This window comes from Artemia franciscana, chromosome 1 (assembly GCF_032884065.1).
Source record: "Artemia franciscana chromosome 1, ASM3288406v1, whole genome shotgun sequence".
NCBI classification, from domain to species: domain Eukaryota; kingdom Metazoa; phylum Arthropoda; class Branchiopoda; order Anostraca; family Artemiidae; genus Artemia; species Artemia franciscana.
In genome coordinates, this window is record NC_088863.1 from 47,274,373 (window position 1) to 47,298,114 (window position 23,742).

Consider the following 23,742-nt stretch of genomic DNA (forward strand, 5'->3'; position numbering starts at 1 on the left):
CATCCCTTACACTCAAATTTTACAAATTTTTTACCAAAATAATTTGAGCGAAATCATTCTTCAATACTGCAAAACACTTAACAATGGCTCGACTATTCTGATTTTTTTTTTTCTCCCTAAAGGAACATCTTTCTAGTGGCTGTAACTGCTACCTCAAGCTGCTCAAGAACGATAAGATGTTCAAATTTTAATCCAATTATGTCCCCCACTGAAAAAGAGAAAAGTTTAATACTATTTTCCAACACTTGAGGAATACAAATAGCATCACTCTATGCCCAACTTAAAAACAAATAAAAAAAAATTAAAAAAAAATGGCGAGAGATACATGGTACTTGGTGATATACCCGGAACTTTTACTAAATCCTTTTTTTAACACAAAACTTGTTTTATCCGATGAATAACCTTTAAAGAATAAAAAAAATTAACCTTAGGATATAAAATTTGAACTTAAGAGTTATTTACTGGTCTCTGGTTAATTTTTTATCTAGAATAAATCTACTTCTTTTTGGTAAATCGATATTTTAAATCAAAAAGTGTATTTTCTTGGAGGATAAATTCACCTTACAAAGCCATACATATCTTTTTGCTCGTGTACGACTCAAACTAATTAATTCGATGGGCTTATTATAAACTTCTTGTTTATTCCAGCATCAAATCTGGTAAAAAGAAGAATGAAACAAGCCAACAATCAAAAGAACAAGCAGAGCTCATTTATTAACCAAAAATTCAGACAAAAGAAAACAAATTACCATCATATTACCCGCAGGGCTCTACGGCTATGAATGCAGAGAGAGAGAGAGAGAAAAAAAATCCCACACAAAATAAAATAATAAATGGCGAACTATGGTCAATGACTCATTACCTGCCACTAACCGAGCCAAAATGAGATGCTATATTACCAACATATTTAAAGACATTGCTCAGAGAGACCGACCCAAAAGGGGCGCACAAAAACTAGTCAACGAGAAAAAATTAACGAGTGACATTCTTAGTTGACTTAGGTAGTGTATCCTAGGTAATATGACACGTACGCAGAAGAATCAAGTCCAATTTGACCGATGGGGTGAATGGGGTAGAAATGTTGTCTGAATTACAGAGATGATAACGGCTAATAGGGGATAAGAGATGAAATAGCTCAGAGAGACGTCAGATCATCATAGTTTAGTTGAAGGAAAGTGCAAGAAAGTACACGTACAAGAATGTAATACGATTTCAAATCAAACAATGGCTGAGTAGCAAAAAGAGTTGTTCCAAAGCTAAGGTTCCTAATTTAATTAAAAGCAGAATGTGTTCGTGGGAGAATTTGATCAAATTACCTGAGAACTCTGAAACTCCTCGATATGTTCATTATAGCTAGGTTTGAAGAGATATATTTTCAACCAAAAATTACAAAACAACTCAATAACACTATCACAGATCCCCGTAAAGGCGTCGTGGCCCGCAAAAGAAAGGGATTACCAAAAAAATGTTTCAAATAAAAAACAATTAACCCTTTAAGCAAACAAAACGCAAAAACAACTACTCACAAAAATAGAGAGAAAAAAAGAAGAAAAAAGGGGAAGAAGGAGCGACAGAAGGAAAGAGAGTTATTCAAATTTGACAAAACCCACAACTGAGAAGACGCGGGACCCCACAGACTTGACGGAAAAGAAAATGAACATAAATACAGAAAACGATCTACATTTAGCAAATTACAGGTTAAAATTAAGCTACAGGAAATCAGCCTCTAGATTTTTAAATCATTCTGCTTTTTTTTCTCATATGACCAAATACAAATAATATTCAATAAATAGACTTACAGAAAATGACACTTAATGAAAAATACATCCAAAATTTAGAAATGAAAAAATAACATGGTAAATAAATAAAAATTATCTCTAACAATCAGACGATTGAATGTGTCTAAGGAATGATATACCCGAACAATAGCTGGAAATGTATTCCATACTATTAAAGATACAAACAGAGGGCTAAAATCAGATCGAAGGCATGGCGTGGCAGGGACTCTTATATTATCAAAACACCGCAGGTAACATGAAGAGCTTTAAGACACAAAAGCAAGAGGCAGCAATGCAATCGGAAGTGTCCCATGTAGCAGTGCAAAAGTAAACAAAGCACATGTAAGTACATAAATAAAACGTAGATTTAAGAGGGGTTTAGTAGCAGATGGGTTTCCAACCTTTACAATCAGTCTGGCCTTCCCATGAAGAGATGCTATACTCTGCAAATTTGACTGCAAAGTACACATCCAAAAGGTGGGGCGATAATAAATACATGACTGGATCAAGGTAAAGAAAAGAAGTCGTATGATAAATCCAGGGAATATGTGCTTCAGCCAGGTAGGATTCCAAGATTCCTGAAAATCTTAACTTTTAATAGGTTAATGTTGAATTTGTACGACAAATTCTGTTCAAGAAGGATTTTAAAGAATCGGACATGATCAATTTCACATCTAAGGAGAGTACCGCGGGGCATATGCATTATAAGAATACTCGGAAAAGCTGCGGAAACCCTAGAAAAAAAACTTAGACTTAGAAACAGTGTACTTTACTTGCACTTGTGGCGGGAATAAGGCTTTTCCACCTTGTCCGGTATCAAGGATCTTAGAGACATCTTTGAACTACGTGGTGCGGTCTACTGCCAGCTGCTTTACAAATGGGAGCCATTGAGTTGTCCCATCTGTGAACAAACTTTCCGAGCCCCCAAATAGGTTCAAGATTTAATTTAACCAAGTTCCACCAGCTTTTCCTCTGTCCTCCTTGGTGTCTCTTCCATGAGTTAAGTGGCTCAGCTAGAGGGACCTGGCGAGGCAAGTACTCTGTTGGCCTCTGTGAGACATGGCTAAACCATTTGAATCGAAGTTCCTTGATCGTGATGGAAACACTCTCTTGGTACCACAAATTAGTCGTATACCGAAGTTTGATATGCGATCATTCAGATTTAACCTAAGGATGCTAAGCAGACAGTTATGCTCAATCGCCTTCAGTCCATTTTTATGTAGTCTTTTTACTGACAAAGTTTCGCATCCATAAAGAAAGATTGTTCGAACCAAAGCCAGGTAGACTCGAACTTTAGTTCTTACACTTATTTCACGCCGGTTCCACAACGGTTTTCTAAGGAGAGCAAAGATCGTCTGTGCTTTCTGTAATCGCTGTTGAATATCGGCGTCAGAAGATCCATCAGTACAAAGCTGGGAGCCAAGGTATGTGAAGCTGTTGACCTGATCCAACTGTACTGGATTTGCAGTTAACAAAATTTACAATTACCTTAAATTTGGTCTTCCCTGTAATGACTTTGAAGCCAATGCAATCTGCCCAAGTAGCTACCTCATCGAGCATAGTATGAGCTTTTTCTGGGTGCAAGAGGATTGCGACATCAGTGTATTCACGGTCTCCAAATGAATGGTTCTGTCCTATCTGAACTCCTGGATGAGAAGATAGTGCATTTTTAAGCACCCAATCAATTCAGTAGTTAAACAGAGTCGGAGACAGGACGCAGCCTTGTTTGACCCCAAATTCGACCCGAAAATTTTCAGTCTCTCCTCCATAAACTCGAAATCGACTCAAAGAACCCTTGTAGAATACTTTAAGTAGTTCGACAAATTTCAGGGACATTCCATCATTTTCAAGAATTTTCCAAAGTGTTTGGCGAGTGATCAAATCGAAGTGCCAGGAATATCAGAATCAGGGTTAAATTATACTTTACAAACGGCTGCATGATGAGGTGGAGTTCAGAAATATTGTCAGTGCAGCCTCTACCGGGAAGGAAACCGGCTTGATTTTAACGAGTTCTTTTCTCCCTTGCCCCCTTGAAGCTGTTAAGGAAGATAATCCCGAAAATTTTTACTGCAATGTCAATTAGACTTATACCCTGGTATTTTTTGCACTCGGTTTTATCAGCTTTCTTGTAAAAAGGGGCAAATCAATTAAAATGAAGTAAAACAGAGGTAAATTTTTAATTAAAATTGAATGGTTTTTGGTCATCAAGTCATGGCTAATTTTAGAAAAAGCCAAGGCAGATAGTCCAACTGAGTGAGAGGTAATTCTGGCATTAAATATCCCTTATCGGGATTGTATAAAAATGATGTCTTCCAATCCATTGGGAAAGTGTTGGTCATCCTAACTTCCCGAGGATACCATGGAGCTGCTGTGCTGTGGAAACATGGCCCTGTTTGTATATTTCCAGGGGGAGACCGTCTTGGACTGGGGCTTAGTTGTTCTTCAGGACCTTAATCGCTTTTAGTATTTCCACTCTTGTTGAGGCGGCCAGCTCGATACTGTAAGGTCCTTTTTAGCACCAGGGGCGAAATAACCAGGAATTGATGACAGGGATTGTTTAAGTAGTGTTTGGAAGTGATCTTTCCATCTGATCAAATGGTCCTTTAGACAGCTAATGACTTTTCCTGCTCTGTCTCCGACAACTTCAGACACAGCAGCTTTCTTACCAGTCTAGTCCAAGAACCTGGTAGAGTTTGTGGGTGTCATGAGCGCGTGCTGCTTTTTCTAAAGACAAAGCAGTCTCTTCCAACATTTTGCGGCGGTTAAGACGAGTAGAGCGCTTAACCTGTCCGCGCAACTCTTTCGTGATATGCTTACGGCCGCTAAGCTTTTCCCTACGTTCTTCGACCATTGACAGGGTTCTCGTGGTAATCCAATGCTGTCGTTTCACTCTCGTTCGGCCTAGGATCTCTTCAGTGGTCTCTCTCATCACTGTTTTGAAGGTCTCCCATCTTTGCTCAAGGTCGCGGTTTTCCTCCTCACTCTTGTTTAGGGCATCAAAATGGTTTGTTAGCTCCATATTTAGAGTTTTCCGAACTTCTTTATCTTGCAGCTTACCAGTATTGATTCGGGCTTTCAATTTTTTCTTTCTCCGAGATGCAAGACGAAGTAGTTTTTTTGCAAGTGCTAGCTTGTGATCAGACCCTGATTTTGAGCGTGTGTCTGCACCGTTATAAGAGCGGAGTCTATCACTGAACTTATCCAACGTTGGCGGACGAGAATGAAGTCAATTTGGGTCTTAATAAAACCGTCGTTGGAATGCCATGTCAGTAGATAGCTTGGTTCGTGCTGAAATATGGTGTACCTTACAACAAGGTGATTCATCAAAGCATAGTTTACCATCCTTTGCCCATTTTCACATCTATGCTCCAGTACAAACTTTGCAAGGACTTGTGTGAGGGTATCAGATAGACCAACTCTCGCGTCGAAGTCACTTGCAATAATCAGGTAGTCTCGTGCAGAAACTGAAGAAGACAGCAGTTGCAATTCCTAATAGAATTCATCTTTAGCAGTAACTGTGGCATCACGAGTAGGGGCGTATGCGGAAAGAATGGATGCGTATGCAGGGCTTCCTTTAAGCCTAATCCTAGCCAGTTAGGGAGAAACAGGATCCTACTTAAGAAGTGCGTTTCTGGTTCTTTGGTTCATGAAGAAACCAACGCCATGGAGTCCCGAGTTATCGTTTACTCCAGAGTAGAAACTTTGAAATGTTGTAACGTTTCGGGCACTGTAATTGCTGTAGAGCCAGAACCGGCGATTTTGGTCACAGAAACGCATAATATGTCTATATGATACTTTTCCATCTTATGGACAACGAGAGGTTGCGTAGCTTATTATTTAACAGATCTGACGTTCCAACAACCAATGGTTATTGTTGATTTTGCTTGTTTTATGACTGCAGTTGGATTTCCCAAGGATATGGCTTGTAGATTTTTCGACTTCATCGCCATATTCGAAGTCGCGTCGCCTGCCAGGAATGCCATAGTATAGTTGTCTTGCCTATTTCTCGGTTCTCGACACCTGCGCCAAGGGGGCCAAGTCGCTTGCCGGGAACTCCGTAGCCGTATTCATAATTTTCCTTGATATTTCTTGGGAATAGAGTTAACAGGCTTGCGGGTGCCCCGAAAGGGTCGAGGCAGCCTTTTGCAGAAGCCGTTGACCATAGATCTGAATCTTACGCGCTTCCACAGTTGTCCTCCAATAAAAGGATCCTCCTAAGATGGTGTTCTGCATCACCATACAATTTAACCGATTGTTGGGAGAAGGTTTGTAAATCACGGGACGTGTCCACACGCCAGTGGGTCCTGTTGAGTGTACATTGTGAAGGGTCTTCTTCCTCCTCCGCCTGCATTTAAGGCCCCCGGCGAGGGTGCCCCAGTTTCTATTATGAACCCCAAGGGACCAGGTCCCCCCTTGGTTCACGCCTCCTATGAGGGTACCCTACATATCTGTAGGGCGTTCCCCTGTCTGCCACCTGGAGACACACTGAGTGGCCTGGGGGAGGCTCCTACTGAGAAGATGACTCAGTAGTATCTCAGACAGTTAGAAATATTGAAAAAGTGAGAGCAAGAGCAGTGAGAGTTCTTGGAAACAGTGAGAGCCAAATATTTTACATTAAACCATGAAAGAGCTCTCCCAAATAGAGCAAGAAGATTTTTCTCCAGTGAAGCTTGATCAAATGCATCTGAAGATAACATACTGTCATCAGCGAAAGCCACTAGGGTGTCATCAGAGTCTAACTGGAACCTGGGTTCACAAACACTGGCGAGTTAACACAAACTGCAAGAGAACTTAGGAATACACATTTTTAATACATAGAAAATCTCATCACTATAAATAAAGAAAAAGCACTGGCCTTAGGATAGACCCTGAAGGGACTCCATTCTAAACCTTAAAATCATTTAGAGTACTCTCACCAATTAAAAATCTTTCTGCTCAAAAAATACGAAGGGAACTAAAAATGAGCAATTCCTCGTACTCCAATGTAGACAAGTTTCCCACGAGAAATGTCATGTGTTATGGAGTCAGACGCCTTCTTTACGTCCAAAAAAAGAGCAGCTGGGATTAAACAAGAATCTAAGGCCGACTGAATGAAACTAAGGAGGACATGCGTGAAGCACATGCATGCTCAATCGAATGACCGGAGCAAAACCCAAACTGAAATCCATGAAAGGAATGTTTTACATCAAGGAAGCTTTTGAGTCTAGAAACATGGCTTTTTCAAAAATCTAACTGGATGCTGGCAGGAGAGAAATAGGTCTGTAATTTGAAGGATCACTCCTTGAGCCACCTTTAAATAAAACTATTACTCTTGTACTTTTAATTGATTCTGGAAAAATACCAAGATCAAAAGAAGCTTGAACAAGCTTAAATAAGACAAATGGAGAGGAGATTTTCATCAAAAAGAATACCAAGAAATATTTCATAGCGATTTTTAGATATACTAAGAGAGCCTCTTGAAAGATAAATTTCAGACAAGTGAGGGCAAGCCAGAGAGATTCATTCGAAAATCAGAAATAAGGACTTATTAACATTTAGACCGCATTTAGCATCGAATTAAAGAATCGTCTTCTCAGACAACTTTGACACTGACCTCAGGTTCAAGTCTGACAGAAATTCCAAGGTTGCTGTCGTCATTGAAAGCAGCTATCCACTGTCCTTGTCTTTTAGTGACAATATACATTTTTTGGTGCGGAAATGTTTAGGTTGAATGGACAGCAGCAAGCTGTTAGTTTGTTATTTATTAAGCTGCTTAACTCGACTCAACTGAAAGTCCCATCCATCCAGGAGGGTCGTCTTGGGGCTTCTTTTTTGTAATGGCGTGTATATGCTTTATGTGTTCCTAACGGTCTTCTTTTAGATGATGAGGTTCCCGAGGAGAGGAGAAGAGAAGTTTTCATCCTTTTTCTTTGAAGGGCAGCCTCGACCACAAAAAACATAAATTTGATCCAAATAATCTTCTGGAGATGGTGTCAGCCAATTTGCTAGAAGTGGCCAAGCGACCCGAGTTCCCGGAGCTGAATTTTTGCGAGCATTGTTCGATATGTGAGGCATTGGGAGGGTTGCAGATTAGAAACTTTATCTAGGTAAGTAGCAACAGCAACACGGTAAAGGCTCTTGGTTCCAAAGGCTGCAAGTCTATGCTTGGCATAGACTTTCAGCGTTCACATCTCGTATGCGTAGGTAGCAATTTGGGGCCAGGGTGTCATAAAACAGTATTTTGAACCTGTTAGGACAGGTATTTACTTCGTCACATAGGCAGAAAAGCTTTTGAAACCAATAATTTGCTGGCAAGGCACCTTCTTATGTATTTTGGGTGTTTTTATTGTTGGTAATTAGACTAATTAGGAGGGAGTACCCATCCACCCACTGAATCATTTCTCCATCCAGTCTTAGATTTGGTCTATTTGTCCACTACGGAATTCCAGTGACATGCATGGTTTTTGTTTGAAATGTATTTATAACCATTTCAGAAAAGCTAGTGGCTTCGAGAATGCTGATAGTTGCAATTTCGAGTCCTTCAAGCGTTTTATCTATTTAAAACACAAGTTAGTAATAAAATTGACTAATATCAGCGAGGAATCAGTGATAAACTTACTTTATTTTGCACATCTTCATGAAATTCTTCCATAGATCGAGTCATATAAGAAAAATCCACAGGATTTCGAATATTCAGAAACACAGTGTTCAAATCTTCGTCATAATATCCTTCAATCTGGCCCTAAAAGAAGCAGGCAAAGAAAGAATCAGTAACCTCTTATATATTCAGCATCATTTTAAGATTGTCCTACGACTACTAGGTAAGAATACAGCCAACAGAGGGTATTTGTCCACAACTGAATAATACAATACAATGGGCTAATAGCAGGGATCAAAATAAATATTTTTGCAGAAAATTCTGAACCCAAAAATAGCATCTTCTTAAGCCAACTTTTTCAGATTATCCTAGGAAGGGATCAGTTAGCCCAATCTAACAGGGGGAGAGATTTCCTATGTTTGCGTGAGGTATACTACAAAAAAACTCTAAGTCTAAGTCTACAGAAAATTTCTACAGCATTGGTCGGTAATTCTGCTAATATTATAGCCAATTCTTTACAAAATCTAAAGGAACTTTTAAACTTTGCAAATTAGCTATGAGAAAACTTATTACTAAAAGTTGACAAATCTGAAATTATTATCTTCATAAGAAAGACGGTTGACAATCAACTTTCTAATATTGAACTGTATAAAATAAGAAGATTGTTATGACTGCTAAAAAAACAAAAAAAAATTTTTTATTAGAAACAAATGGTAGCTGGTAGCAATATATTCATGAATTAGTTTGATACGGTTATCAAAATACCGTCTTATTTGTACAAAATTTTCTTCTTAATTAAACGCTTTCTTTATCATGCTCTTTACAAATAGCAAAAGCAAGTAAGTGATTAACAACAGTAAGTAACTTAAATAACAGTTAGACAACAATATATACCTCAGGTAATATATTTGTATCTACTTTATATGTTGGTTCCAAATAAATAAAAGTCGCTAAGTTGAAGGTTATCTATCAAAACCGATTACTATAAGAAACTCTATGAAGTTTTAAAAAAGACAAGAAACATCACCTCAAAAGGGAGCAGTCCTGGTTAAAACAACACCATTAAATTCAACCTGTAAGAGGCCTTGTACCAGAGGTTTCAAGTCCCTATGTATAAAAGGAAAGTTTTGAATTTTTACTGAGAAGGATAGTGAGAATTTTTTTTCTTTTCTTTTTTATCAGGGCTGATCATTTTGGACCAATCGTAGAATATTGGAAGCAATATAATTGTGGCTTCGTGGCTTCAAAATTAAAAGTTTAATGTCCTTTTTAAATAAACAAAGATATTACGCCACAACAGTGGCAGCTTCTGCCATCCTGTGCTGCAAAACAATAATTTTGGCTAGAATAAGAGAATTTTTCGAAAGAACAAAGATTTGAAGATAGAAAATTGGTTTGAAACACTAAAAATCAACTTATTTAACCTCAAAGTTACAAAAGCCATGCTACGACTTGGTGATACATTCATTCTTAAACATAGATACAATCTATACAAAATGAGTGATCATTAAAAACCATTTATACAACAATCCCTACGGCTACAGAGCATTGAGTGGTTTCACAAACTTGAGAGGGAGGTCAGTGGATTTATTTGTTGCGGGAGAGATGCCTGAAGGAATATATATACATATATATATATATATATATATATATATATATATATATATATATATATATATATATACCGAGTCAATATATATATCAACCGAGTCCGCTGATTTTAATTAAAATCGAATAGCTGTGGGCATTGAGTCTTGGCTAATTGTAGAAAAAGCCAAGACAGATAGTCCAATTTAGTGAGAGGCAATTCTGTCATTGTGCCCCCCCCCCTTATTAGGATTGTATAAAAATGATGTTAGTTCATTTGGTAATAGATAGTTATGTCTATCTATTAACCGTCCATGCGTCATTCCTAGGGCAGTTGAACTAAGGTAGATAGTCATAGAGCTAAAATAGTCATAGAACTTACAGTTTTCCAAGTGTTTGGTTAAACGGCACGGGTAAACTGCGGGAGTAAGTGCGCCTACCTCTCTTATTGGACCAATACACACACACGCACACACAAACACACACAAACAAACACACACACACACACACACACACATATATATATATATATATATATATATATATATATATATATATATATATATATATATATATATATATATATATATATATATATATATATATATAATATATATATATATATATATATACTTATATATATGTATATATATATATAAGTATATATATATATATATATATATATATATATGTATATATATATGTATATATATATATATATGTATATATATATTTGTATATATATATATATATATATATATATATATATATATATATATATATATAAATATGTATATATATGTATATAATATATATATATATATATATATAAATATGTATATATATATGTATATAATATATATATATATATATATATATATATATATATATATATATATATATATATATATATATATATAAATATGTATATATATATATATGTATATATATATGTATATAATATATATATATATATATATATCATGAAAAGAGAAATCACCAATGCTACAGCACAAACACAAAAAAAAAAAAAAAAAAAAAAAAAAAAAAAAGAGACAGAAGGAGAAAAGGAAGACTGTTTTCCTAAATTAGTGATTAATATAGACCAGCACTTGAATGAGGCCTTAACCCTACTCATCCATACAATCACATAGGTCAAACAGTATAGCCACACACAATCAACCATAAAGAATAATCCATGGACAGGCAGTCATGTCGTCAATAAGTATAAGTCGTCATTTACCGAACAATAGAAAAAATAATATAGACAAATAATTCAGAGGCAACACCCAACATAAGGGCTCATCAGGAGAATACACTGGCCTATATAGGGTTTCGCCACTCTAAATTCTCTACCCAGCACAGTGTTGTGGCTACCACAGAATATCCATGGCATCCCCGCGTCAGGTATCACCCCCAAAATACATGCCTATGAAAAAAAAAAAAAATTGTTACATATTGATTCTGTTTCTTGAATATTACAAGAATAAATGATTTCGCAGTTTTGTAAAAAAAAAAAAAAAAAAAAAAAAAAAAAAAAAAAAAAAAAAAAAAAAAAAAAAAAAAAAAAAAAAAAAAAAAAAAAAAAAAAGACCGTTCAACAGGCCATTTTATGAAATATTTTAATTCAATGGAAGATTTTATGTGCAAAAAAAATTGCGACGATATTTGGCGATGAAAAATGCTCGGAAGGGATAAAGTTTAGTCATAAATTTTGTGCTTGTGGTTGTAATTTAAATAAGAATGCGAAATCGCATATTGTCTGCAGTTTTCTTTATGGTTTTTTGAAAAGGTTAAAAAAAATGCCGTTTCTGCATTTGCTATATTCATTAATCAATCTTATACATTTATCATCCTATGCTATTTAAGCATAAGCATCCTTTGCACTTGTCACTATTTATGTGGTTGTTTAAATTTCTGTAATCTATATATATATATATATATATATATATATATATATATATATATATATATATATATATATATATATATATATATATATACAAGCTGTTGGGGTGGCGCTTCGCGCCACCCCAACACCTAGTTGGTGGGGGCGCTTCGCGCCCCCCCCCAAGCCCCCCCGCGCACGTAAGTCGTTACGCGCCATAATAGTTACGCGCCATTGTAGTTGTGTCCCTATGTCCCACCTGTGAATATAGATAGATATATATATATATATATATATATATATATATATATATATATATATATATATATATATATATATATATATATATATATATGGTTTTAACTACGTAAAACTTGCGAATATACAACATTCTTTGCTGTCCCATTGTCTTTGCATATAAATAGATTGTCAGGTTTACCGACTCTTGAACATGCAACATATAATGGTCCATGGGAAAACAATCTGTATTCAGATCTATACCTCATGATTCTAATGATTGCCCTTGAGCTTTGTTGATGGTGATTGCTAATCGACCATTCCCTGTCCCGGTGTCCCGGTCGTCATTTATATCCCCTTGTTTCCCCCGGTGTCCCCGTTGTAGTTGTGTCCCTGTGTCCCGGTCGTCATTTATATTCCCTGTGTCCCGGTCGTCATTTGTATCCCGGTGTCCCGGTCTGTAAATACATTCGTTTTTTAGTTTTGTTTTTCTCCTTTATTTTTTTCCTTTTTTTTTCTTTTTTAGTTTATTTAGATTTTTAGATTTTTTAGTTTTTTTATTAGTTTTTAGTTTTTTTTTCTTTTTAGTTTTTTTGTAGTTTTTACCTTCTTTTTAGTTTTGTTAGTTTTTTTTTTTTACTTATGTCCTGGTCGTCATTTATACTCCCTGTGTCCCGGTGCTTTGTTGATTGCTAATCGAACATTCCTTTTGTCCTGGTCGCTTTCTCTTTGAGTGTCGTCATTTATTTTTTTCTTTTTTAGTTCTTTTAGTTTTTACCTTTTTTAGTTTTTTTTAGTTTTTTAGATGAAAATTGTTTTTAGTTTTTTCCTTTTTTTCTTTTTAGTTTTTTATTGGTTTTTACCTTTATTTTAGCTTATTTTTCAGTTTTTTCCTTTTTTTTAGTTTTTTTTATTTTTTATTTTTTGTAGTTTTTTACCTTTTTTTAGTTTTTTTATTTTTTTTAGTTTTTTAGCTTTTTTACTTTTTTTATTAGTTTTTAGTTTTTTTTTTTGTAGTTTTTGCCTTTTTTTAGTTTTTTCAGTTTTTTTTTTAGTTTTTTATTGGTTTTTACCTTTATTTTAGCTTATTTTTCAGTTTTTTCCTTTTTTTAGTTTTTAGTTTTTTTAGTTTTTTTAGTTTTTTACCTTTTTTTAGTTTTTTTAGTTTTTTAGCTTTTTTATTTTTTTTATTAGTTTTTAGTTTTTTTTGTAGTTTTTGCCTTTTTTTAGTTTTTTTAGTTTTTAGCTTTTTATTAGTTTTTAGTTTTTTTTGTAGTTTTTGCCTTTTTTTTAGCTTTTTTCTTTTTAGTTTTTTTGTAGTTTTTACCTTCTTTTTAGTTTTGTTAGTTTTTTTTTTACTTATGTCCTGGTCGTCATTTATACTCCCTGTGTCCCGGTGCTTTGTTGATTGCTAATCGAACATTCCTTTTGTCCTGGTCGCTTTCTCTTTGAGTGTCGTCATTTATTTTTTTCTTTTTTAGTTCTTTTAGTTTTTACCTTTTTTAGTTTTTTTTAGTTTTTTAGATGAAAATTTTTTTAGTTTTTTCCTTTTTTTCTTTTTAGTTTTTTATTGGTTTTTACCTTTATTTTAGCTTATTTTTCAGTTTTTTCCTTTTTTTAGTTTTTTTTATTTTTTATTTTTTTTAGTTTTTTACCTTTTTTTAGTTTTTTTTAGTTTTTTAGCTTTTTTACTTTTTTTATTAGTTTTTAGTTTTTTTTGTAGTTTTTGCCTTTTTTTAGTTTTTTCAGTTTTTTTTTTTTAGTTTTTTATTGGTTTTTACCTTTATTTTAGCTTATTTTTCAGTTTTTTCCTTTTTTTTAGTTTTTTTTTAGTTTTTAGTTTTTTTAGTTTTTTACCTTTTTTTAGTTTTTTTAGTTTTTTAGCTTTTTTATTTTTTTTATTAGTTTTTAGTTTTTTTTTTGTAGTTTTTGCCTTTTTTTAGTTTTTTTAGTTTTTTAGCTTTTTTATTAGTTTTTAGTTTTTTTTGTAGTTTTTGCCTTTTTTTAGTTTTTTTAGTTTTTTAGCTTTTTTATTTTTTTTATTAGTTTTTAGTTTTTTTTGTAGTTTTCGCCTTTTTTTAGTTTTTTTCAGTTTTGACGTCACCTGATCCAGTTTTTTCAGGTGACGTCACCTGATCCACAGATCCACAGATCCACACACAGACAACTTATTTTTATATATATAGATATATATATATATATATATATATATATATATATATATATATATATATATATATATATATATATATATATATATATATATATATATATATATATATAATCTAATGTATGTCTTTCTGTCTTTGTGTCTCCCCTTTATGCATTACTACACTGTTCATCCAATTGCCAAGAAACTTTTAGAGGTTGTTGAGTACATTCTTGCAAAGATTTTAGGTATAAGAGTTCAGAGCATTCAGACAATGCATACTCCTAAATATTCTGAACTATCATTCGAATGCTCATTCTAAATGCTTATTCAGGGCATTCAGAGGATTCAGCGCTCTTACTCTCAATACTTTCCATCCAGAGCTCCGAATCCATGAGAGCATTCAGAAAATTCACACTCCTAAATGATCTGGATTCTCATTCGAATGCTCATTCTGAATGCTTACTGGGGCCATTCAGAGAACTCAGCAGTTATGCTCTGGATTCTCTACATCATGATCTCCGTTCGTGAATCATTTTTGGAGCCTTCGAAGCAAGCACTAGAGTCTGAATACATTCAGAGAATCAAGAAAAGTGGGAGGATTCGGAGTATGCGGTCTAAAAATTCTGAATGCTTTGAATGAGCAAACAGAATGAGAGTTTTGAGCATTCAGACTAATTCAGAACATTTAAAAGCATTTATAGCATTGAATTTCTTCAGATGGTCTCTTCAGAGCTTTCACACAATCCAGACCATTCAAAGCAGTGTCTTTAGATGCTCCATACAGAACATTCAAAACATAAACCAGATTCTGAATGCTTCCGAATGAGAGCTCTGAATGTCGAGCATTCAGAACAGTCAGAGCATTCAGAGGATTCAGAACAGTCAGAGTAGAATGCAATAATATACGGTTGAAACCTTGAAGTTTTAAGGTATCAGTCTTCAAAAACTGTACAAAAATAGCATATTTAAAGTAATTTTTGTCCTGAGAAAATAAAGTAACTTGGTATCTCGACTGGGCCTTTTAAACCTAAAGTATATTTTAAGTAACTAGCGGAATTTAGTCATTTTAGAGAAGTCATTAAATCTATCCACTGAATATCCATCCTGATTCTCTTAGTAATTTTGGATCAGCTTAATAAAATTATTTTTTTTCCAAAGCATAGGTGACACCTCAGCATAAAGAGCAGAGTGTTTAAAGGGTGGCAGAACTCATCTCATATAGGCCTAAAATGTGACTTCATCTCAAACACAACAACTCCGGTTCGATTTCATTTTCAAACTGGCTTCTAACTTTCATTTGAAAAAAAAAATAACAGTTTTCTTTTTTCAATCTATTTATTAGCTAGCACTTCTTGCCATTATAGCTACCGAAAACAAACATAATCTAATTTGATTACCTTTGCAGTCTCGGAAACGTCATCTTCAAATGAATTGGAAAATACATTTCTTCTTAGGATCAAATCCACTATATTTGAAGAACAATTAACGTCTCCATAGCCACTTCTTCCAAAAAAGCAAACAACAAGTGCCCTCTTTGCTTCAAATGGTACTAATCTACAAAAAAAAATCAAAATATATTTAAGTATACATCACAGCATGGTTGAAGAAAAAGATTGGAGGTAATCCATCCATAAGATTAGTCCTGAGGATCTCCACAAAAAATTGAGCATGATAATGCACCATTTTCCCTGATATGACCCCATTCCCTGACCTAACCCTGATAGGCCAGGCACGTCGGCACCTAAGTAAAGGACAAACAGTTTTTCTACACAGACAACATTTAAGGAGAATCTTTTTCTGAAACTTGCACATGCAAGTCCCTGGGGCAAGCCAACTTCTACAAAACAAATTGGTTAAACTGTATCTCTATGCACCTGTGACTAAATAACAGAAGCGTAAAAATGGAAGTTAGATAATGCTATATACATCAAAATAATCTATTTTTATTTGAATTACAAATAAGAAATGCCACTGAGTTCAAAATAATATGTCAAAACAAATCTTTCTGAGCATCTGAAAACATACTAGCCCATTACTCTTTTTTATTACTGATTATAGTTGATAGTTCCGGTTAAGCTAGCAGGGTGACGCTAGGATTAAAATGCAAAGGTTTTAGTTACAAATTACTGGAAATTGTCTTACATATAGGAACTAATTACAGAAATGGCCAGGGGGAGGACAGAAATTCTAGGTACTAAACTTTGTATCTAATACCAAATTCAGTATAGTTAAAGACACTACAATGAAAATTTCTAACTTTGATGTTCTACCTGAAAATACAAGACATTCCGTGATAATCATTTCCCTTGATAATCGAACTGGAAGACAGATATGCTTTGTTAAAGGGCAATGATTTATTTAGATGTAAATTTTGCGTTCCAAGGTTTGCCAACTTTTTCAAGTGCTTGTTTCCACTATTTCGTAAAACACAATCTGCCATTGCAGGAAAATAATTCGGTTTTGTGACACCATTCAGTTCAAATTTAATTTAAATCTGGCCTGGATTCTTTCATGGAAAATTCAAAAACAGAATCCTGATTAAACCAGGCATAGAACATGTTCTTTGGGCACAGTGTTTCCACATGTACAAAAAATATACGAAAATTATTGGAAAAATGAATACACAAATAACACAAAATTAGCCTAGTGCTTGCGGTTAAGATGAATTTCAAACAAGATTTGACTTTTTACTGGAAGTTGAATGCATTTTCATAGAATTTTTCACAAATTACGTGTAGGCCAAGCGATGTATCAGAGGACAATATCTATCTTAACAGATATTTAATTTTTAACTGCGGGTCCATTTCTTAAGGTTTGATCTAGGCTACCAAGCAGACAAATTTAGTGTCCTAGAAAGAGGAAGTGTAGGTACTTGAAAAAACTTTCTTCTGCCTTAAATGGGCTGTAGATCGATTCTTTAATGTTGCATTCACTAAGCCAAACAATTTTCCAAGTTAGAAATAATCCTAAACTGTAATCTTACCACGATTTTGGCTATAGATTTCTTCTTGATATTTTCACACCAAACACTTTCTGAGTAAGCAAAAAGCTGTCAAAGCACAATTTTATTCTGGAATTGTAACACTTCAAAATTTTCTTGCAGTTGACCTATGTTATGAAAAGCTTTAAATTATTTTAAAAGCCCCTACCACACTTGGTTTGATACTTAAGAGTAAACATTTTGGAGATAACAGTGGATACCGATGGCTCCACAGAAGGAAACATTTACATAAACCAAAAAGCAGTATTATTACATTTCTTACTTTATTTTTCCAAATACCATATTTGCGTTTGTGACAATGCACCTTATCCCCCTGTGTGCCAGGTTCTAGATACAGCTCTTGCAATATAAAAGACTAAACAAAAGCACTAGAATGATGAAATCCTTTTTTTTAAATATGCTGGAAGTTTCTAATAATCAAATTATCCTGTTTTTTTTTTCATTGTTATCCACATTTCTCAACCGTTCTTAAATAACATTTTCATCATTAAATATTTGTCTAATATTTTTCATTGGTCAAGAATGCTGATACCTTTTAACAAAGACATGCAATACATCACAAAATGAATTACAATTAAATATGCTATTTATGACTATATCCGAGCCCAACTCAAGGGGGTTGCATTGTAAAACGCAAAGATGATATTTGGAAAGAGCATAAAATAAGGAATTCAATGTTGTTATTTTTATTTTATTGACTTTTGTGAAGTTACTATTTCTACTGATGCTATTTTGCTCAGCTTTTTTTTTTTTTTTTGCTCAGAATCAGCAGTATTGATTCTGAGTTCAAAGTGAACAAACCTGGATTAAATTGGATATTTTATGAACTTATTAATTCAGTAAGCCTCAAAAAATTGTTTTTAGCTCAAGAACTGTGACCTATTTCAACACTCGGCTATAAGCTTTCATCGAATGAAAACTAATTCATTATAATTCAAGGTTTCGCAATTACTGGTTATGGATAAAGTGACGTGTAACCTTGACCTACATAAAAGGATTATCAACACAACTATTTGTGCATGAATTGTAGAAAAAAAAAATATTGAGTTATTGTTATTGAACTATTTGAACCAGTAAGCGAGAATCATTTTATTTTACCAGTAAGCGAACAGAAGAGGGGAGGTTTCTGTCGCAAGGGCCGTAGTGCCTGCCGGGAGTGGTGTCTCCCTTAAACTGCGGGGAATAGGTAGCAGAAACCTGCACTTCCCTCGGTAATTGGTATATAAATTTGGAGTGTTTCAGGCGTGATGCCTCTTACCAGTAGTGACGATAATCCTGTCCTTGTTTATTCGTCGGTACTGAATTTTGTACAGAGCAATTTGCTAATTGGAGCAGAGGATGACGTGATTAAAAGGCATGGAGTGGAGTATTTTTTACTCTAATCCGGTCAAGGTGGCAAAGACGTTAGTGTGGCAGCTTTGTCCGGGTCATGAAGATTGCCCTATTCGGAAGGGAAATAATGCACTGGTTAGCCATTTCAGCGAAATAATTACTCTATTGAAATCTCTTGACGAAACTGACACTGCTGTTCCGACATTCGTCATAAAGCGTCCTACGGAAGTACCCTGCCACTGCCTACACCTCTCTATTCTCAAAATTTAATGAGCTCCATCAAGTTTTTTGGGAATGTCTTTAAGATTGACAATTATGAATTGAGCTTCCCACAATTACCCAAGCCGGCTTCAGTGCTAGATTCACATGCAACCGTTATCGTTTCGAAGGTGCCGGACGCCTTACCTGACCCTCTTAAGCGAAAAGCTGCTACAGACCAAATTACTGGACATGAACTAGTACGTAGCGTAAAGCCCATCAATGACAAGTGGTATATCAATATGGAAAAGTCTGCTATGGAGGACTTCTGCTCGTCAATCCACAATATTATGCCCGGTACTGCAGCAAAAGTGGTTTCCAAGCGGTTTTTCGGTATATCACGTAATATTCCTACCGACGTTGACATTACGTTACTCGGAAGCCAACACGGTATCAAAGATGCTAAGAAACTGGGCCTATAAGTCTGTTAAACTCCAATTTTTGGATTATTTTGCTCAATCTACGTTTTTCAAGCATGGCCTCAGGGTGGGCTATGAAATTGTTCCTGTTAACGAGTTTAAGGACCTCCCCAAATGCTGTTTTAAATGCCGATCACTAGACAATCTACAGAACTCTTGTCCCAGCATGTTCTGGTGGACTAGCCTGTGTTTAAACAGGACATTCGTCTACCCTCCCCAGTACTCTTCAACTCCGACGAATTTTTTTTTGGCTGTGCGTGTCGGCAGTATTGTATTTATAAACTCTTATCTCCCATATGAAGGATACTCGATCAGATCCTTAACTAAGTTCGCAAAGGCTTGTGGTCTGCTGAAGAATCTTGTGAATCAGGTACTGTCAAATTCTCTACAGTATATAATAATTGGGGACCTAAATACTGATATTAATCGATCTTCTGTGAGAAGTGATTCGCTTTTTTGAGAGTCTTCCGTCGTACCGCGTTGTGCCCAAATCCCACAATTTTTGATATGTTCATCATTCTGGAAGCACAAGTGATATTGACCATATTATTTGCTCGCCTGGTATTATCTCTTCTTCTGCTTCTGTTCATGCTAACGAGCAAGATACTGACCACATGCCGATTTAAGCGACATTTACAATGGATATTAATCTATCGGAAACCAATTGCTCGCGAGAAATATCGAAGTGGTTTGAAAAAAGTAATTGGAGCAAAGCCAATATACCTCACTACATCACTACCTTGACAACCCTTCTTTCTACCATACGTGTTCCATATCATCTTCTTCAGCGCCAGGTACCTAAGAATGGTAAAGCCGATATTGACTGTTATTATAGCCAACTTGTGATGTGTATGAAAAGTACAGAAGAAGCTGCTGTACCTCGGCAACGTATTCGTAAGAGAACACAAAAACCTATCTGGTCAATGGACCCTTGTTTAAAGTCGATACAAAATAAAGCGAAACTATGGCTCCATTTATGGAATGAATGTGGTAGGCCAAGTTCTGGGTGTGTCGCTGATCTCAAACGTAAAACTAAATATAAACGTTATCTGAGGTTGGCACTTTACTGCAGTATGGAATTCCCTGTGAGTAGGAAGGATTGGCGAAAAGTGATCAATTATGACAAGTTAAATGATGAAACTATGACAAGTAATTGCCTTCCACCTTCAGCTTGGTATAAACATTATTCTTCGATTTTTTCAGTGATTAACTATTCGGTGCATTCTGTTTAAAACTCGCCTTTTTACCCCCCTCTTAAGTACAACGCTTTCGCAACGCGATATAGTGCCCATATTTTTTTCTTTCGTAATTAATGCTGCGAAAAGTTTAAAATCCGATTCAATAGATAAGGATGGCATCTCTAAGATGCATATGCCGATTGAATGCACCCCCCTTATATCTCACTTTCAGCTTCTTTTTCAAATGTTTCTATGTACTTCATACGTACCTGAGAGTTTTCTGTGTGGCACTGTTTCGTCAATTTTAAAAAGGGGAAAGTCACCGACTGGTTGTTCCTGCTATCGACCTATTACTGGATCTTGTTATATTAGTAAGGTTTTTGAGTATATCCTTCTACCTTTTTTGACTAAAAATATTACAGAGGGTGAGAACCAATTTGGTTTTCGATATGGGGTGGGTTGTCAGCATGCGCATAAGATTCTGTCTTCTTTACTGGCTGATAATTCTTCCAAGGAAAATGGTCTTTATATTTGTGCTTTGGATCTTTCGAAAGCGTTTGATAGTGTGGTCCATAGTCAGCTCCTTTTTTCCTTGTATAATTCTGGGGTCAATCTCTCTGTTATAATGCTTCTTAGGTTTTGGTATTCAAACTCTTTTCTTCAATTAAGATATGCACCAGACACTATTATGAGAATATGAAGAGGAGTTAGGCAGGTTGGTGATCTGTCCCCTACTCTTTTTAAGATTTGTATTTCTAGTATGCTGGCTAAGATTTCAGGTACATACCTTTCTGGTCCTGCGGATGTTTCTTATCTTGCGTATGCTGACGGCTTGCTTCTGATTAGCCGTTCCAAAAAGGGTCTTTTTCTAGACCCTGACCTAGTCTCTTTTCTAGACCCTAAGTGAATATTGGCCTTTCACTTAATATAGATAAATGTGAGTTTCTTCCCTATAACTGTACTACTGCAACTCCCCTTCCCTGTAATAACTTCACTATCCCTCTTGTTGATTGTATTCTTTGGCTTGGTATCTCTATTACTAACAACCTTTCGAGCTTACGTCAGCGTACTGTTTGTGATATAAGCAAAAAGATTCAGATTGGTTATGCAAAAATTGTTGCAAACAGAGGGAAGTATAATAGACGTGCGCTGGCCAAACTTTATTCTACTTTTTGTGAGCATTCTGTCCTTTATGCTTCAGGTCTTTTCCCACTTCTTAATAATGGTAATTTAAAAAGAATTCGGACAAATTATTTCAAATTTTGCAAATTTCTTCTGTATCTTCCACCTTGGACGAAAAACTGGACTCTTGTTAGAAAATTTCCAGTTCCTGATACAACTTTAAAGTTGGAGATTCTTCAAAAATTTTGCGATTGCATTATTTTATAAAAGGGAAGGGGGGCACCAAATGATTAAACATTTTTAAGGGAGCCCCAATCAAATAAAGTTTGGAAACCACTGTTCAAATATATCTAGAGCTGATTTTTTTTTTTTTTCTGGTCAAGCTTTCTTAATTTCTCTACAAGCTGACTTTTTATATCTTTTTCAGGCCAAAATGTGAGAAGGACATTGGCTACAAATAAACTTAATGTGTTAATCAATTTTTACTTTATATTTTAATTTGATCAGTATTGTACATTAAATAAATTTTTTGTCTTCAAATTATGCTTAGTTTTGATTTGACTTCTAAGTTTAGCAGTGTTTCAGCAATCCTTACAAAAATTACTTGCTACAAATAGTGTTTTTGTGAGCTAAAAGAGAATTGCTACCAAAATTTCTTAATTACTCTGACAAACCAAATCATTGATTGAGCTTTAGTATTAACTTCAAACATTTTGATGAGTAGAAAATAAAACTTGACAGGCCTTTTTTCCTTTAAATAGTAATTATTTATTAGTCCTTCTAGAAGTATTTCCACCCTTCAAAAATAAATTATTAGTCATTTAAGAAATATTTCTACCCTTCAAAAATAAATACCACAAGAGGAAACCATGGAAAAATACTCAAACCTGTAACAGTTAGAAGATTAAGGGTCAATTTTTGGAGTGTCCAAGCAGTGGCTTGCTGAAACTCACTCGAAGAAATAGTTTTGAAAAACTCTTTAATAGTTTCAAAAATAGCCTTCAGAGAGAACATTTTTGCACACACATGACTCATAGACTAGGGTAGTGGAGACCCTCACCCTTAATTTAACTTGCAGAATTCAGATAGCCATTGACTCAGAGAAATACGACTTTGATGAACCAACTGACAGCCATCAAGAGAGTGCTGAAATAGGGACATGTCTCTAATGGCACTGGGGATCATGCAAGTAATTAAATTTATTTTAAGAAATAGAAGATTTCAATTGAATGTCCTGGTTTTAAAATATATGAACTATATTTATTATGAGTGAAATTAGATGTAACATAATGTAAGTATCTTAAGACACTGGAAAGAGGCACTATGTAAAACAACATTGCCGTATAGCTATACTCAGTTGCTAAATACCTAACCACCCTACCTTCAATAATCCAAGAATTCCAAATTCAATTAGACAGAAAAGATATATAGATTTATACCACACAAAACTTTGTTTTAAAAACAGAAAATGAGGATTAAACTTCTTTGGAAACCTTTAATTTCCAAATTATTTAAACTGGAGAAAAAGCTACTACTTGAAAAAAGTGAAAATTTTAAAAACGAAATATGAAAGCACATTATAGTCATCCCACAAAAAATGTCCCAAGATCCTTAAAAAAATATTCTAAGAGTTATCCATGATTTTTCCAAAACAAATTTTTCCCGGTAGCAGACTTTTTTTTTTACACATTTGCAAAAGAAAAAGAAATATAACAACAATTCTACCAAGCATTCGATCCTTCTAGTCCTTGGTAAAATGTTGTAATTGATGCTCACAATATATTTATGCAGATCTTTTAACTATTCAAGAACCTTTCAAGAATGCTAATTGTTTGCATTTTTTCCTGGATTTAGGTCACTTTGGCTCAAGGACTTATGAATATAACTAGCAAGCCAAACAAAGAAACAATTCAGCTAATTATTGCGTAGCCTATTTCACCATTTTGTTTTCTTTTTGGTGCATTAGGGGTTTTTTGTTTACTTAGGGATTTTTTATATATTAAATTCAAACAAATTGGAGACAAATTTTTGGGCTATTTGGATTTCACAACTTATAACCATTTTTTTATTGCTGCCTTGAGGTCCTCTTGGCCCATAAAAATCCTTGGTAAATATTTATTGGCTGGCCTCTTCTGAAGAAAACAGCTAAACAAATAAAAGTGAGATAGTAGAATTAGATATGCTACCTTATTCTAAGCTATGTTCAAATATCT

The 23,742-nt window shown here is 34.7% G+C and overlaps 1 protein-coding gene across 1 annotated transcript in view; it reads right to left on the reverse strand.

The window, feature by feature from the left end:
• Window positions 1–23,742, reverse strand: part of LOC136030675 (nonsense-mediated mRNA decay factor SMG8-like) — a gene marked incomplete in the record, with an annotated part of 107,437 nt that overhangs the window by 75,030 nt on the left and 8,665 nt on the right. The window contains 2 exon segments of the mRNA XM_065709743.1: window positions 8,377–8,499; window positions 15,617–15,773. Coding sequence (XP_065565815.1) covers window positions 8,377–8,499; window positions 15,617–15,773 — 280 coding nt within the window.